This window comes from Phyllostomus discolor, chromosome 5 (assembly GCF_004126475.2).
Source record: "Phyllostomus discolor isolate MPI-MPIP mPhyDis1 chromosome 5, mPhyDis1.pri.v3, whole genome shotgun sequence".
Classification (NCBI taxonomy): domain Eukaryota; kingdom Metazoa; phylum Chordata; class Mammalia; order Chiroptera; family Phyllostomidae; genus Phyllostomus; species Phyllostomus discolor.
The window spans coordinates 149418989-149436753 of NC_040907.2; the positions used below are offsets into that span (position 1 = coordinate 149418989).

Genomic DNA, 17765 nt, shown 5'->3' on the forward strand with positions numbered 1-17765 from the left:
TTTATGTATTTGAGCAGATTCCTATCTTCTGTCAAAATAAGCTTAAATATGAAATTTATTGATGTTTTTGTGATAAAAATGTCAATTCTTTGTTTGGTTTTAGGTGAGTTAATGTGGGGAAAATCCTGGTATTTCGAAGATGTTTCAGCACAGTATTGTTTCCTGTTTAAATTTCCAGTAATTGCAAGAATTTTCAGAAAAAAAGAAATCGGAATTTTTGGTTAAATCATGCCATCTGAACAGAAACAGTTATTTTTTGATGAAAAACAAGCTACTTTAAGAAAAGATTATGATATGAAAAGTGATGTAGTTGATACTATCAGATCAGTAGTTGAACCCAAAATTTCAGAAAGTGATTTTCATTATAAACTGAAAAATGTGAAAATTGATTTGCCGAAGATAAATATTCCAAATGAAGTCCTATTGAAACATGAAGTTGACAAATACAGAAAATTATTTCAGCATAAACCACAGACTGCACGGAAATCTGTCGGTATAAAGGCTGTAAGCTGTGTAGGGGAGCGTGTGTTGTTCCGTAAGTCTGAGAAGGTTGAAGAAGAGGGTATAAAAATGTCTGCAAAAATACTCAGTTTCAGCTGTTTAAAATGCCGAGATAGTACTCGATATAGCCCAAATGATTTGCAGAAACACTTTCAAATGTGGCACCATGGCGAGTTACCTTCATATCCTTGTGAAATGTGCAGTTTTTCAGCAAATGACTTCCAGGCATTTAAACAACACAGACGAACCCATAGAAGCACTTTAGTAAAATGTGACATTTGTAACAATGAGAATGTATATACTTTATTAGACTTGACAAAACATTTTGTATCCACACATTGTGTAAATGGTAGTTTTCAGTGTGAAAAGTGCAAATTTTCCACCCTGGATGTTGGCACATTTGTTCAGCACATTCATAGACACAATGAAATTCATTATAAAAGTGATAAATACCATCATATATACTTTACTAGAGGAGAGATTCAGAAGCACCTTCATGTTCATTCTGTTAAATTTCCCTTCACTTGTCAATATTGTAACTATGGTGCCTCAAGGAGGGAGCACCTTGTAAGACATGTTCTAACGTTACACAAAGAACATTTATATGCAAAAGAAAAATTAGAAAAAGACAAATATGAAAAAAAGATGGCAAAGACTTCAGTAGGACTTAAGCTAATACTGAAAAGGTACAAAATAGGTGCATCAAGGAAGACATTCTGGAAACGCAAGAAAATCCACAGTGGAAGTGACCAAATTCTAGAAAAAAACACTGAAGTAGTTAAAAAAGTGAACAAAACACAGGCTAAATCTGAAGGCCAGAGTCATCTTATTCAAGACCATTTAAATGAAAAGGATGAACGACTACACTGTGAAAGCAATGACAAACCTGGTGAGTCAGAGTCAGAAAAGCCAACTATTCTGTCCACTGGACAGCATAATAGAGCTGAAGAGCTGTCAAATTCTACTTCAGGTTTCTTGAAGACTGCTGTACAAGGACCTACAGTGTTAATGGTGAAAAACAACAGAATAACAGTTCCAGCTAACTATAGTGCTAAGTTTATGGGTTTCAAGATGGTGGATGGAAAACAACATATTGTAATAAAATTGTTGCCTACCAATAAAGAGAATTTATATTCATCAGGCTCACAGTCAGATGGTGCAAAGGACAGTACTGCTAATTTGAAGCTACAGACTTTGGACACCACTGGATTTCTAACAAGAGGAACAACTGACTTAAGTGACACAGTTTACATGAAAGCAACTACATTTTCATGTTCGCCTCCTATACTTCCAGGGAAAGTAACTTCAGAAAAAGAAATGGCTTTACTATCTCAGACGAGTAATACCCTTCAAACTGGGGATGATGAAAAAAGTGTATCTTCTTTTCCAACATCATCAGAATTAATTACATCATCAGTGAATTTTACCACAAAAGTTGAAACAAGAGATAATGTTGACTTACTAGGAAGTCATATTACTCATAGTTACCCTGAGGTATCAGGTACTGCCATGAAAAGTCCAGATAAAATCAACTCTGCTACCAAATCAAATGCATACAATAGCGGAGATATGCATAACTACTGCATTAATTATGTCAATTCTGAATCACCTGTTGAATCTTCCAAACAAGGATCATTACCTTTTCATAATTACTCAAAAGTGAATAATTCTAATAAACGTTGGAGGTCTTCAGGAACAGCAACATGTGAAAGCCCTCAAAGAGAATCTTCATCAAGTAAGACAGTTGTTCAACAACCAATAAGTGCATCAGTCTTATCACTAGTGAGAAAGGAGAGCTCAAACCCAGATAGCATGTTAGCATCTATTAGCCTTTTAAATGCTAAAGATGAAACTTTAAAAGCTCAAGTTGATATAGAAGAACAGTCTGTTTTAGAAGAAGGACAAAACATTGATGGCCAGAATCTATACATTAATGAAAACCAAAATTTAGAGAGCATGACCGAAAAATCTAAATGGGATGACATTTCCAGTGTTGAGTCACCTTTGATGCCTAGGATCACATCTGTGTTCTCTCTGCAGAGCAAACAGGCATCAGAATTTTTGCCACCTGAAATAAACCAGTTACTTCAAGATGTATTAAAAACAAAACCTGATGTAAAACAAGACTCTAGTAACACTCTAGATAAAGGCCTGTCAGGTCACTGTGACCAGTCTTTTCAGAAACATGAGGGAGAAGGCAAAATTATTGAATCTTCAAAAGACTTCAGAGTACAAGGCATCTTTCCAATTCCATCTGGTAGTATGGGTATTAATGTGCCTACAAATGATCTGAATTTAAAATGTAGTGGAAAAGAAACACAAATGCTGTCAGTGTCACAAGATGTGAAAGATTTGGAGAAAACACCTAGAATTTCAGGTATTGGCACATTACTTAAGACTCAGTCAGATGCGATAATAACACAGCAACTTGTAAAAGACAAACTACGAGCCACTACGCAAAATTTAGGTTCTTTGTATATGCCGAGTCCACTTGTAAATTCAGAACCAAAAAAAGCTATATTTGTCCAGACTCCAAAAGGGTTTTTTGTACCATTGCACATTGCTAACAAGCCTGGATTACATGTTGTTTCAGGAAAACCACAGGTTAATAATAATCAAGGAGCACCTGCTTCTCTTCTTTTAAACAAGAAACCTGGGATGATTTTAACATTTAATAATGGAAAATTTGAAGGTGTTAACACTGTCAAGAGTGAGAGTTCTCAAGCTTGTGGAACTACAACAAAAGAGCCTTGCAGAATGCCTTTTTTAAAGGTAGAACCGAACAATAATTGTCTGACACCTGCACTTTGTTCCAGCATTGGCAGTTGTTTGAGCATGAAAAGTAGCTCAGAAAATACTTTGCCATTAAAAGGCCCTTACATTATTAAAACGCCATCAAGTTCTTCAGTGAAAGCTGTTCCTACTTTTAATATAATACCTGAGCATCGGGGTGCTAAGTCGAATGTCTTGAATTCAGTAAAACAGCAAAGGGAGATTTTTCCAAAACCACCTCTTTTTACCCTCTTGCCTGATGGCAAACAAACTGTTTTTTTGAAGTGTGTGATGCCAAATAAAACTGAGCTGCTTAAGCCTAAATTGGTCCAAAATAGTACTTATTATAAAAATATACAGCCAAAGAAACCTGAGGGAACACCACAAAAAATATTGCTGAAAATCTTTAACCCTGTTTTAAATGTGACTGCTGCTAATAATCTGTCAGTAAGCAACTCTGCGTCCTCATTGCAGAAAGACAATGTGTCGTCTAATCAGACTGCAGGAGGAGGGCAGAAAGAGCCAGAATCATCTAGAGATGCCTTACCCTTCTTAGACGATATGATGCCAGCAAATGAAATTGTGATAACTTCTACTGCAACATGCCCAGAATCTTCTGAGGAACCAGTACATATCACTGATGGTTCAGAGGCCAGGGTTTTGAGGTATAAAACAAATTGTACAATTGAGAGAAGTTTTAATAGAAAAAAGACTTCAAAAAAAAATATTTCAAGAATAAAAGCTCATGTAAGAAGTAGAGATTCTGAAACTGCCAGTGTATCTAGAAGCAGAAACTGTAAACGAAAGTGCAGGGACAGTTACCTAGAACGTCCAAGAAAAAAAGCAACATTACATAGAAAGTGTAAAGAAAAGGTTAAACCTGAAGATGTCCACGAATCATTTGGATTTTGCACACCTAGGCTTTCAAAAGATTCAGTCAGAACTTTGCGACTTTTCCCCTTCAGCTCCAAACAGCTTGTGACATGTCCCAGGAGAAATCAACCAGTTGTGGTGTTGAATCATCCAGATGCAGATGCACCAGAAGTAGTAAATGTAATGAAAACAATTTCCAAATTTAATGGACGTGTACTTAAGGTTTCGTTGTCAAAAAGAACTATCAATGCTTTACTGAAACCAGTTTGCTATAACCCTTCTAAAACAACTTATGGTGATTTTTCCAAGAGGCACAAAACATATAAACCTGTTTGTTCTGTGAAAGAAAGATTTGTGCTAAAATTAACACTCAAAAAGACAAGCAAAAACAATTACCAGATTGTGAAAACTACCTCCGAAAATGTTCTGAAGGCTAAATTTAACTGTTGGTTTTGTGGTAGAGTATTTGACAATCAGGATGCTTGGGCTGGTCATGGGCAGAGACATTTAATGGAAGCTACTCGTGATTGGAATATGTTAGAATAACTTACTGTAATTACCAAGGAAAAGGTAAAATGAAAGGAAACAGTGGATTTACCTTAATACAGACATTTTCTACTTCAGTAGAAATTAAACATTTAACCACTGGCTATATTCTTTAGAAGAGAAAAAGTTTTATGCGTTATGTTGGAAAATGCTATTACTGCCCACATAAATTTTGAAAGAATTCATCACAACACAGATGTACCTTGATTTGATTTTTTAAAAATGTGTTCTTTGGAAGTTAGGGCTAAAGTAAGTTTTGATAAAGTTCTCCCAATTTAGTTCTTCAGCGACTTACCGGCCGACAGCTCCATCCATTCCTTCTCTTTCACCAGCCTTATGAATCTGATAAATATAGTTCCTCTGAAGATGGAGAGCTCTTTCATCATGGAACTGAATGAGTTTCACATCATTTGTGAGGATATACTAAAAGAGCTTGGGTAAAGAACTTACATCTGCTAAATACAGTTCTTGTGAAGGGTATAGGTTTCTTTGAGAGTATATTTCATTCACTACAGTTAAAACTCATAATGCTCAAAAAGTTTTGACAACTTTTTTTCTCATAAGGTGGTGTCCCTTGTCAGAGATTGTAACACCTTTTCACGGTGATTTTCTAAATGGCTAGGTCAAGCATTGCAGTAGATGGGCAGCCTTGAACGAATTAAACTCTCTTGGTCTCGGATGAAGTCCAATGAAAGAACTTGGGACACTTCTGAATCTATTTACATTTTCCAATGTGCCCCTTGCATAGAACTATGCTTGTTTGATTTAAATTGTCCCCCATAAACCAAATTGCCATTTTTTTCTTGGTTGCCATTTCTTTAAAAAGAGTGGAACATAGAAGCACTTCCAAGGGAATGGCTTTTTTTTGAAAACTAAAAATTCTACAGAAATGATATTTTGAAGCAAGATTAGCAAAGTGAATCCTATTTTTGTGTGTGTTTAATTAGTGTGTGAACATCTCCACATTGGGACAAACCATTTTTGTTAGCAAGTTTTTGGTATGATATAATCCAAAGCAGATTATTTACTAATTATTGGCAGTTGAAAGTAATCATTAATAGTGGACTTCAGCAGTGGCACATAAAACTTCAGGACAGATTCCTAAGGGATGTGCCCAACAGAGGAAGAGTTTTAAAATGGATGTTTTTGTGACAGCGGCAGAATCATCAGCTTAAACTTTTCACCTTTAAGTTTGGATCGACTTTTTTTTTTAATCAGTGAATAATAGAGTTCTATTGGAAAATTACACGCTATATAATTTTTTGTTACATTGTTACTACAAGTATTATGACATTTTCATTGATTGAGTGAAAACTTCAGGGCTTCTTTTCTGTACATAACAAAGAATTTAAACCTGTACATATTTTTGTACCTTTCATTGTGTAAATTTTGCACAGAAAGTTTTTGACATAAATTTTATTTTTTTTCTATTTAGTTCTGTGCATGCACTAATAAAACTGGTTGTTTAATTTAAAAGGAATATATAAAACTTTACCCATATTATTTTCTTGGTTTTTATTCAGAGATAGAATCTTTTGGGGGGGATAAATTCATTTTTCAGGGATTGAACACTATTGTTAGCAAGTGCCTAAAAGATGTGAAACAGTTTACATATATCAACTGTAACAGTAGGTCCCAAATGGGCCCGTTCTCCAAATAGTTTTATTTTAAAGAAAGCCATACATAGATGCTTCAAGCTAATCTTGCTATGCACATTATACATGTACTGTTTTTGTGCAGTTTGTCTACTTTCTTAGTGAAGTATTTTTTGTATAAAACCTGTTAAAATTGTGTTTCTTAAATTGAGCCTAAGAATGGAGGTGATTGGAAATATACAGTATATATTAATAATGTACATGGTGTTTAAAGAATGGTAAGCATTGTTAATTTCTGTAATGAACATTTTCAATTAAATTTGAGTTTGTGTTTACACAATTTTTCTGCTGTGCTAAAATCAAATGGGAATTTAACTCTATTGGGGAATACTTAGATTTTAAAGATTTTTGATTGTAGTGAACTATGCAAATAAAGTGTGGGATTCCTCCCACCCCCAACCACAAGTGAAATTTGAAAATTTGTTTGACAAGGGTAACAAATAACCCATTTTATTGTGCTGTAAGGAAGCCACTAGAGAGGCTTAATGCCCTTCAGTACCCTAACAGCAATAAAATTGAAGTGCTTTGTTTTTATGGAGACCTATTGTGATGCATTGCCTTCTGTAAATAGAGAACAGAAAGAACTATCTGCCAGTATTGACGACAATATAAAATACATTTCAAATACCATATAATCTCACTTATATGTGGAATCTAATGAACAAAAAACAGACAAAATAGAAACAGAAGTGTGGTTACATAGAACAGACTGACAGCTTTCAGAGGGGAGGAGGTTTGGGGGCACTGGATGAAAGAAGGTGAAGGAATTAAGCAAAACCCAACAACACACAGATAAAACATAGACATAACAAGACATAAGCCTGTGGTGATAGCCAGAGGGAAAGGGGGGGTGGGCAAAGGGGGGTAAATGGGGACAGAAAGAGATTGCTTTGGGTCACAGCGCACAGTGTGGTGTGCAGATGATGTTGAGTTGTACACTTGAACCTTGTTTGGTTTTGTGAACCACTGTCACCCCAATACAATTAAAGACACATTTTGGAACAGTCATATCAATATGTTGAGATACATACTTTTTGCCTTCAAGTTTTGAAAATCATTTAAAAATACCTCATGCGCCAGATACTGTAGTTAGTAGCTTTTTCTGACTTTGTCAGGTTATTCTGAAGGAGATGAACTTGTTTGGAGCTGTTTTATTGCCAGAGCAGAAAACAAAATCTATCCTCTTTTCTCTCTGTTGAAACTGAGGTGAAAATGGCTTTACAAAATGTGGTAGTCACTCATTTGAGGTACTTATAAATTGATAAACTAAGTTGTATTTTTGCAATCTTCTGAGTCAGTAATTTGTTTTATTTTTCTCCCTGTTTGCCCATCTCCATTGAAGTGGGCCTCACTATTTGGCATTAATTTAAACAATTTTTAAAGAGTTTATTTTATCCTTCTAAGTATTCAGTAACAGATTTAAATAATTTTTGATGACAAATTTTGGACTTGTTAAGGGGTCAGCAAAGTGTTTCAGTAATGGGTCAGATAGTATAGTAAATAACTTAGGCTTGTAGGTCATGTAGTCATACTACTTAACTTATAATGAAGCAGACAACACATTAGTGAGTGACTGCCTGTGTTTTAATAACTTTTTTAATGGGCAGTGGGCCAAATTTAGTTTACCAAATAGTTTACCAACCTTTGTGTCTCAAAATTCTGCTGTTAAGGTGGAATTTTATTAAAATAAAATTTTGATACAGATTTTTGTGATGTATGCTACCTGTATAAAAGTTACAAAGTACAAAAACTAAAATGTATGTAAATCACCAATGTAGATGTGTGTTTAAAACTGAAGAGAATGTAAATGTAATGAAAATGGTGACTGGGTAGATAGGTCATTTGTATGTTAAGGGTAATGCAGCTTATGGAAGGATATTAATTTCATACAGCTAATTACTGATTTTTTTTATTACTTGGGACATGTCCCGTTTGTGTAAGGGTATTGGCTCTTTTTCTTCCCTGTCAATTTGTTATGATACTTGTTTTCAGCAAAATCCTTGACTCTAGCCCTGGCCTGATATGCTAAGGTTGCAAGTTCCATCCCTGGTCAGGACACATACAGGAGTCAACCAAAGAATGCATGAGTAGGAGGAACAACCGATCGTGTCTGTCCCTCCCTTGCTCCCTTTCTCCCTTCCTCTAAGAAATCAACACACAAATTTTTTTTTTAAATTATTGACTTTTGAGAATCTTATCTAGCAAAATTTGGTGGAGGGGTTTTCAGAGCATTAATTGTCACTAGTTAGGAGTATGGCAGTGGCAAGAAAATTTCCCAATAATGGAGAATTGAAATAGCACCAGCTTGGTTGATTTTGGTGTTCATTGGTTCAAATATGCTTCCCTTCATAACTGGGCAATTGAGAAGTACTCAGTACCTTGAAAGAGATGCTTGACAGAATTTTCTTTGAATTATTTTTGACTAGTTTTGTGTCTCAAAGGACTTCTGTTAATAAATGCTCCAAATTTAAGAATCTGCTTTCTTTAAACAAATGAGTACCACTGTGACAGTCAAACTTCTGAGTGAATATTGTAGCAAGAGTGTTAATATAATGAACATCAATTTTAAAAATGATTTTGGTCAATACCAAGAATGGTGCTTATAAAAAAATACTTATTCCTGGTAAAGACAGTTACGATATATGAAAAGAATTCTTAATACTTTTATTTTTTAAAGATTTTATTTATTGATTTTTTAAAATATATCTTATTGATTATGCTATTACAGTTGTCCCATTTTCCCCCTTCACTCCCCTCCACCCTGCACACCCCCTCCCACCCACATTCCCCCCCTTTAGTTCATGTCCATGTGTCATAAGTTCTTGGCTTCTACATTTCCCATACCATTCTTTCCCTCCCCCTGTGTATATTCTACCTGTCATCTATGTTACTTATTCTCCATACCTTTTCCCTTTCTCTCCTCCTACTCCCCTGTTGCTAGCCCTCCATGTGATCTCCATTTCTGTGGTTCTCTTCCTGTTCTAGTTTGCTTAGTTTGTTTTTGTTTTAGGTGGTTGTTAATAATTGTGAGTTTGTTGTCATTTTACTGTACATGTTTCTTAATCTTCTTTTTCTTAGATAAGTCCCTTTAACATTTCCTATAATAAGGGCTTGGTGATGATGAACTCCTTTAAATTGACCTTATCTGGTAAGCACTTTATCTGCCGCTGAAATGACCGCGGAACGCTGTGGATGGCTTGTCGAAACATGAGAAAAACACACAGAGACAACCAGGTCCTGTGGGGAAATAGGGACGGAATGGCCACTCTCTCTAGTGGGGCGTGCTTCGGCCACCCTCCCTAGAGGAGAGCACCCCATTCTCCCACCTGAGCAGGCTTTTTATTGGGTTCATTTGCATAGGAATTCAGGTAAAGCTCATTAATCATTGCCAGGAAGTAAGGATCAAACAATAGATAACAAGGAAGTCTGAGAGCCTATTTTGAGTCAGGGTCAGATAGCTAAAGAGCTGTAAAACTTTGGGGAACAAACTTACTTCTTGCTTGGACCCTTATTTCATTGAGAGCATTCTAAACAAAGCAGGTTTCACAGGATTTTACATATTCTCTCTTAGGCCTGATCACCCGGGGAACCTGTCCTTTCCAGCACAGGGCTGCACCACCCTCTGTCATTGTTTCAGGCTTAGGTGGAGCAAGGGAAGTAAGGCAGCCAAGAGATTAGGAGATTCTCTTGCAGACAATGAGGACTCAGGCTTTGTAAAAGCCGAGGGGTGAGGGTCCATTACCCCCTTTTGCTGTAGCCCCCAAAGTCCTTCCTTGGGGGCCTCCCACATGTTCGTGCCTGTCTTAGGTCATTCCCCTTTTGGGGAATCTTACCCGTCATTGGCTAACCGACCAAGCATTGGGGGCCAGGCAGCGTGAAGTAAAAGGAGTAGAAGCTGCGCTCCTGCCAGGGAGATAAGCTTTTGTCTCCTTGCTGGCTTACTGTCCAAAGTCATTCCCTCAGCCTTAGCCTTGGTGAGGGTTACAGCTTCTGATACCAGGCAGGGCAGTTCCCAACATGCCCTTCCATTCTAAATGAAAGCTTTGCTGGACAGAGCAATCTTGAATGCCTTTCATGACTTGGAATACTTCCTTCCAGCCCCTTCTTGCCTGTAAGGTCTTGAGAAATCAGCTGACAGTCTTAGAGGCACTCCTTTGTAGTTAACTCTCTCCTTTTTTCTTGCTGCTTTTAAGATTCTCTCCTTATCTCTAATCTTGGGTAATGTAATTATGATATGCCTTGGTGTGTTCCTCCTTGGGTCCAAATTCTTTGGGACTCTCTGAGCTTCCTGGACTTCCCGGAAGTCTATTTCCTTTGCCAGATTAAGGAAGTTCTCCTTTATTATTTGTTTAAATAACTTTTCCACTTGTTACTCTTCCTCTTTTCCTTTTGGTACCCCTATAATTTGAATATTGGAACATTTAAAGATGTCCTGGAGGTTCCTAAGCCTCTCATTTTTTTGAATTCTTGGTTTTTCATTCCTTTCTGGTTGGATGTTTCTTTCTTCCTGTTGGTCCACTCCATTGATTTGAGACCCAGTTTCCTTCCCATCACTATTGGTTCCCTGTACATTTTCCTTGATTTCACTTAATATAGCTTTCATTTTTTCATCTAATTTGCGACCAAATTCAACCAATTCCGTGAACATCCTGGTTACCAGTGTTTTGAACTGTGCCTCTAGTGGGTTCACTACTTCTTTGCTTAATTGTATTTTTTCTGGAGCTGTGATCTGTTCTTTCATTTGGACCATTTTTTTTTCCTGTCACACCTGTTACGTAGTGAGAGGGGCAGAGCTTTAGGTGTTCACCAGGGAGGGGCCACCCGTGTTGCTATGTTGTGACGCTGTGTGTGGGGCAGGGGTCTGAGAGGGAGCAATGGCACTTGCTCCACTCTCTGCTGGATTTCAGTCACTACCCCCACTTCCCACAAGCAAATTGGGTCCTCCTGATGTGCTGATCCCCAAGTGGGTGGGTTTGCCTACGTTCTAAGACCCTGTGGGTCTCTCCAACAAACTCTCCTGTGAAGCTGGGAGTCTCTTCTGGCACCTCAACCCCCACAGGTGTTTTCAATCAGTGATTTGGGGCTTTATTTCCCTGCACTGGGACCCTGGGTTGCTTGGTTTGTTTTGCTCCCCAGTTTCGCCTGGTTTATCTGTGTGCAAATGTGGGACCGCCCAGCCTGCCAGCTGTCTTGCGTGCCACACCCTGCTCTACAATCCACAGCCTCGCTGGGTCCACCAGCCGCCACCTTGTGCACCCCAGGGTAGCCACCACTTTGCCCTGAGCCCTCTCCGCCTGGGCTGCCCAACTCCGTCCCTCCTACTGGTCTGGATGAATGTGTCTTCTTTAACTTCTTGGTTGTTGGATTTCCATACAGTTCAAATTTCTGTCAGTACTGGTTGTTTTTTGTTTTTAAATTGTTGTCCTCATTTTGGTTGTGTGAGGAGGCACAGTGTGTCTACCTACGCCCCCATCTTGGCAGGAAGTCTTTATTTTCAGACAAGAGAATGGAGAAAGAGAGGGAAAGAAATATCAGTTGCCTCTTGCAGGCCCCCAACTCAGGCATATGTCCTGACTAGAAATTGAACCGGCAACCTTTTGGTGCATAGGCTGGTGCTCAATCCGCTGAACCACAGCAGCTAGGGCTAATTTAGTTTAGAGTCCTTCAACCAAAATTGAACTTACGTTCAGGTTATAACTGAAATTGCCTCTTTCAATTAAGGAGTGAAACAGATACCTGTTATCAATTACTTCATGCTAATATAAAAGGAAAGCAAAATGTAAAATTGGAGAGAGACCAAGTTACTATATGCAAATAACTTGGTTTCAATATTTTGAAAATTCAAAACAGTACACTGAAAATTAGCTTTCCTGAATGCTTAACAGGAATCATCTGGGAAACAAAAAAGAAGACCCATTTATAATAAAAGTATGAAGCTGTCAAAAGAAGAAAACCACAAAACCTACCAGAAATACACAGTGTTTCTGGGTGTAAGGTCAAATATACCCCTGTTTGATAGATCTCAGTTTCCACACACCTGTGTCCCACAGAAGGCCTATATTGGCAGCTGGAGGAGGAATCAGCAAACATGCAGATAGATTGATAGAGATTATGAAGTCAAAAGCACAGACAAAAAAAAGAAAATATTCCTCACACTACATACACAACAATTAAAATAGATCATAAAGCAAAATATAAACAAAAACTAAAGTTTATAGAAGAAAGTATAGAAGTAACTAATTGTGACCTTTTTAAGGCAAAGCCTTCTTAAATATGACACTAAATTCATAAATGAACAAATTAAAAGGACCAAAGTTATATAGTATTATTATTAGATTGTACAGTTGATCTAATTTGGATTGGTAGAAAATTATTTCAATAATAAAACTTTGCCGTATATAGCCTCATTCCCTCCCCTGATGATACTGTCACAAATATCTTTATAAATTGCATGCCCATCAACATAGATTTATAACTATTGCTTTATGTACTTGTCTTTTGTGTTAGGAGGGGGGAAGATACAAATAAAAAATATATTTACCCTGTCTTATATGTTTTCCTATACTGGTGTGTTTATTTACTTTTATTCTGTATTCTTTGTGTGGGTTTGAGTTACTATCTAGTGTCCTTTCACTCTGGACTCACTGTAGCTTTGTGTGTGTGTGTGGCACAGATCTGCTAGCAATGGGAATTATCTGGGGATGTCTTCTTTTTTCCTCCTTTTTAAAGAATAGTTTTGCTGAATATATCTTGGCAGTTTTGTTTTGTTTTGTTTTCCATTCAGCACTTTGTCATCTCTCTGCATCCTGAGGTCCTTCATTTCTGATGAGAAATTAAACACTTTCCTCTGGCTACTTTCAGGAATTCTTTGTTTTTTAACAGTTTGATTATGATATCTGTGCTTCTGTCTGAGCTTATCCTAGTTGGAGTTTCTGGGGCTTCATGGATTGGTAGATTAATGTTTTTCATCAAATTTGGGGAGTTTTTGATCATTATTTCTTCAAATATTTCTGATGCTTTCATCTCTCCACCTGAGACGCACATTATGTGTATGCTGTTATGCTTGATGGTGTCCCACAGGTCTCTGAGGCCATGTTCACTTTTTCTCTTCTGTTCCTCAAACGGGGCAACGCCAGTTGACCTGCCTTTAAGTTCATGGATTCTTTCTTCTCACTAGTCAAATCTGTTACTGAGCTACTCTAGTGAATTTTTTTTTTCATTTCAGTTATTGTCCTTTTTAACTCTATGTAGACAGTTCTAGAATTAAAAGTTTTTTTCATAACTTTATTGTCTGTATTTGATTGAGACATCATTCTATTACTTTCCTTTTGGTCTTTAAACTTGATTTTCTTCCTTTTGTTCTTTGACTATATTTAAAATAGCTAAATTAAAGTCTTAGAATTTCCAATGTTTGGTCTCTCTCAGAGATTCTTTAATTGTTTTTGCCTGCTATGTATGGGCAATTTTTTCTCTTTCTTTGCATGCCTTGTAATTTGTTGTTGAAAATAGGATATTTAAAATATCTTCTATGGCTACTCTAAAAATCAGATTCCCTACCTTTTTCCTTCCCTGACCCAGGGTTTGTTGTTGGTGCTTATTGTAATTGTTTGTTAGTAACCTTTCTAAATTAAATGTTCAAAGTCTCTGTTCTTTGTCATGTGTGGCCACCAAAGTCTCTGTTATTTTGGCTTAATGGTCAGCTAATAATTAGAGATTTCCTTAAATAGCCCAAATAGAAAACTTCTCCCAGTGTGTGCCAAGGTGCTGCTTTTTTTGTGTGGTGGATCTTCAGCACTCAGCCAGGCACTTACAACTCTGCCTTTGCTCTCACCTCATACTTTGACACAGCCTCAAGGTGAGAGGAGATGACAGCTCAGGGCCTTCTCAAGTCTTTTTCCTTAGCACACACATGGTCCTGCCATATATGTGGCCTTTTAGATTCCCAGGAATATGTTGGAGCTTTACAAAGCCTTTTTGAATATCTCGTTTCCCAGCCTTTCCTGCCTGGCTTTTTGGTTAAGTCTGTTGTTTGCCTGAAATATTATCTATCACTACAGGCAGCAGCAACTAAATCATTTGCCTGTTCGTGTTTTCAGAATTTCCCCTAGGTAGCAGCTTTAACTCTAGGCCAGCTTCAAGTTAGGCAAAAGCTAGTTCTTCTAGGAAGTTACTGTAACTGGTCAAGACAAATAATTACAATTCTTTGTGAATGAGTTCTGTTCCCTCTGTTATCAGGAATGGGGGCTTTTATTTTCAGGGCTATGGCTAACATCAAACTAAAAGCTGAAACACTGAAAGCTTTTCCTTTAAAATAAGGAACAGCCTTCTAGCCAAGATGGAGGCATAGGTGGATGCACCATACCTCCATGCACAACCAAGATTGGAACAACAACAATTTAGAGGCAGAATAACACCCAGAACTGATAGAGAATTTATCTGAATGGAAATTGGACAGCCAAGAAATTGAAATAGACCCTTTCATCCAGACCGGTAAGAGGGGCGGAAACAAGCAGCCGGGCGCCAGTTGCAGCGCGGAGAGCAGGGAGAATTGGGCACATAAGGCAACCAGGAGCGCGTAAGGCATCTGGGGCGGGTAAGGCATCTGGGGCGTGCAATCACTACACAAGCAGCAGCTGGCAATCCAGTGAGGCGGTGATTGTGGAGCAGGGCAGAGCATACAACCCAGGATCCCAGGGAAGGGACTGAGGTCCCATGGAGAACGGAGCTACCGCCATTGTTCCCTCTCGACCCTGCCCTCACATACAATGTCACAATCTAGCAACTGGGGTGCCCAGCCCTGGTGAACACATAAGGCTCCACCCCTCACTGTAACAGGAGGGACCAGACCAAAAAAGAGACAGAGAGAGAGAGAGATGGCTCAAACAGAAGAACAAATCATTGCCCCAGAACTCATCCTTTTGAGCAACCAAGAGATAGCTAACCTATCAGATGCACAGTTCAAAACACTGGTGATCAGGAAGCTCACAGAATTGCTTGATTTTGGCCACCAATTAGATGAACAAATGCAGGTTACCATAAAAGAAATAAAGGAAAATGCACAGGGAACCAATAGTGATGGGAAGGAAACTGGGACTCAGGTCAATGGAGTGGACCAGAAGGAAGAAAAAAACAACCAAACAGGAAAGAATGGAGAAATAAGAATTCAAAAAAAATGAGGAGAAGCTTAGGAACCTCCAGGACATCTTTAAACATCCCAACATCCGAATTATAGGGGTACCAGAAGGAGAAGAGGTAGAGCAACAGATTGAAAACATATTTGAACAAATAATAAAGGAGAACTTCCCCATTTTGGCAAAGGAAATAGACTTCCAGGAAGTCCAGGAAGCTCAGAGAGTCCCAAAGAAGTTGGACCCAAGAAGAAACACACCAAGGCACATCATAATTACATTAGCCAAGGTAAAAATGAAGGAAAGAATCCTAGAAGCAGCAAGAGATAAGGGGACAGTAACCTACAAAGGAGTTCCCATCAGACTGTCAGCTGATTTCTCAAAAGAGACCTTGCAGGCAAGAAGGGGCTGGAAAGAAGTATTCCAAGTCATGAAGACAAGGACCTATATCCCAGATTACTCTATCCAGCAAAGCTTTCATTTAGAATGGAAGGGCAGATAAGTGCTTCTCAGATAAGGTCAAGTTAAAGGAGTTCATCATCACCAAACCCTTATTTTATGAAGTGTTAAAGGGACTTTCTAAGAAAAAAAGATTAAGAAAAAAACATGTATAGTAAAAGGACAGCAAACTCACAATTATTAACCACACCTAAAGCAAAACCAAAAGAAACTAAGCAAACAACTAGAACAGGAACAGAACCACAGAAATGGAGATCACATGGAGGGTTAGCAACAGGGGAGTGGGAGGAAGAGAGAGGGGGGAAAGGTACAGAGAATAAGTAGCATAGATGGTAGTTAGAAAATAGATGGGGAGGGTAAGAATAATATGAGAAATGTAGAAGCTAAAGAACTTGTAAGTATGACACATGGACATGAACTAAAGCGGGGGAGGTGGGAGGGACAGGCTGTACAAGGTGGAGGGGAGTGAAGGGGGGAAATGGGACAACTGTAACAGCATAATCAATAAAATATATTTTAAAAAATAAAATAAGGAACAAGGAAGGATGTCCACTTTCACTGCTTCTATTAAACATTGTATTGGTGGTTCTAGTCAGGGCAATTAGGCAAATAAAAAAAAGGTATTCAGATGGGAAAGAAAGAATTAAAAATACCTTTTTAGATGACATGATCCTGTATGTAGAAAACCCTAAGGAATCTACTAAAAACTTACAAGTAATAAATGAGATCAGCAAGAGTACAGAACACAAGATCAATAGAAAAATCAATTCTACTTCTATACATTAGCAATGAACAACCCTAAAATGAAGTTAAGAAAAGTTCCATTTATAACAGATCTAAAGGAATAAAATATGTAGGAATAAATTTGACAAAAGAAATGCAAGACTTTTATACAAAAACTACAAATTATTGTTGAAAGAAGTTAAGGAAAACCTAAATAAATGTAGAGACTTCCAGTATCCATGGATCAAAAGACTTAATTTTGGCAAGAGAACAGTATTCCCCAAATTGATCCATAGATTCAATGCAATTCCTATCATACTTCTAGCTACTTTTTTTTTTTTTACAGAAATTGACAAGATGATTCTAAAATTTATATGGGAATGCTAGGGATCCATAGTAGCCAAAGTAATTTTGAAAAGAAGAATAAAGGTGGGAAACTTATAACTACCCATTTTGAAACCACAATTCTGTAATGAAGACAGTGTAGTACTGAAATAAGAATAAATATGTAGATCAGTAGAATAGAACTGAGATTCCACAAATAAACTTATACATTTATGATCAATTGATTTTTGACCAGAATGCCAAGACAAGTCAGTGTGAAAAGTACAGTCTTTTAACAAATGCTGCTGGGACAACTGGATATCCACATGCCAAAGAATACACGTGGACACCTACTTCACACAATGAATAAAAATTAAAATGGGTCAAAGATATAAATGTTAAGAGACAGAGCTGTAAAATGTTAGAAACATGAGTGTAAATCTTTGTGACCCTGAATTAGAGAACAACTTAAATAAGACACCAAGAACAAAAACAAAAACAGATACATTGGAATTTATTAAAATGAAAAACTTTGGTGTTTTAAAGAACTCAAGAAAGTGAAAAGAGAGCCCACAGAATGGGAGAAAGTATTTTCAAATCATATATATGATAAGAGAATTGTATTCAATAAATAAAAATTACAATTCAAAAATAAAAAGACAAAAATGGTCAAAGGATTTGAGTATACGTTTCTCAAAAAATATACACAAATAGCTAGTAGCCACATGAAATATAGTTAATATCTTAATCATTATGAAATACAAATGAAAACCACAATGAGAAT

The 17765-nt window shown here is 37.4% G+C and overlaps 1 protein-coding gene across 9 annotated transcripts in view; it reads left to right on the forward strand.

Moving 5' to 3' along the window:
- Positions 1-17503, forward strand: part of ZNF518A (zinc finger protein 518A) — a 38694-nt gene extending 21191 nt beyond the window's left edge. For 8 of the 9 annotated variants that reach the window (XM_036027074.1, XM_036027076.1, XM_036027077.1 and 5 more), the window contains one exon: positions 104-5574. In XM_036027074.1, coding sequence (XP_035882967.1) covers positions 229-4692 — 4464 coding nt within the window. In that variant the 5' untranslated portion in view covers positions 104-228 and the 3' untranslated portion in view covers positions 4693-5574. Of the gene's footprint in view, positions 1-103; positions 5575-17003 lie in introns of those variants that run through there. The other variant, XR_004903459.1, reaches the window with a different exon arrangement.
- The last annotated feature ends 262 nt before the right edge of the window (positions 17504-17765 follow it).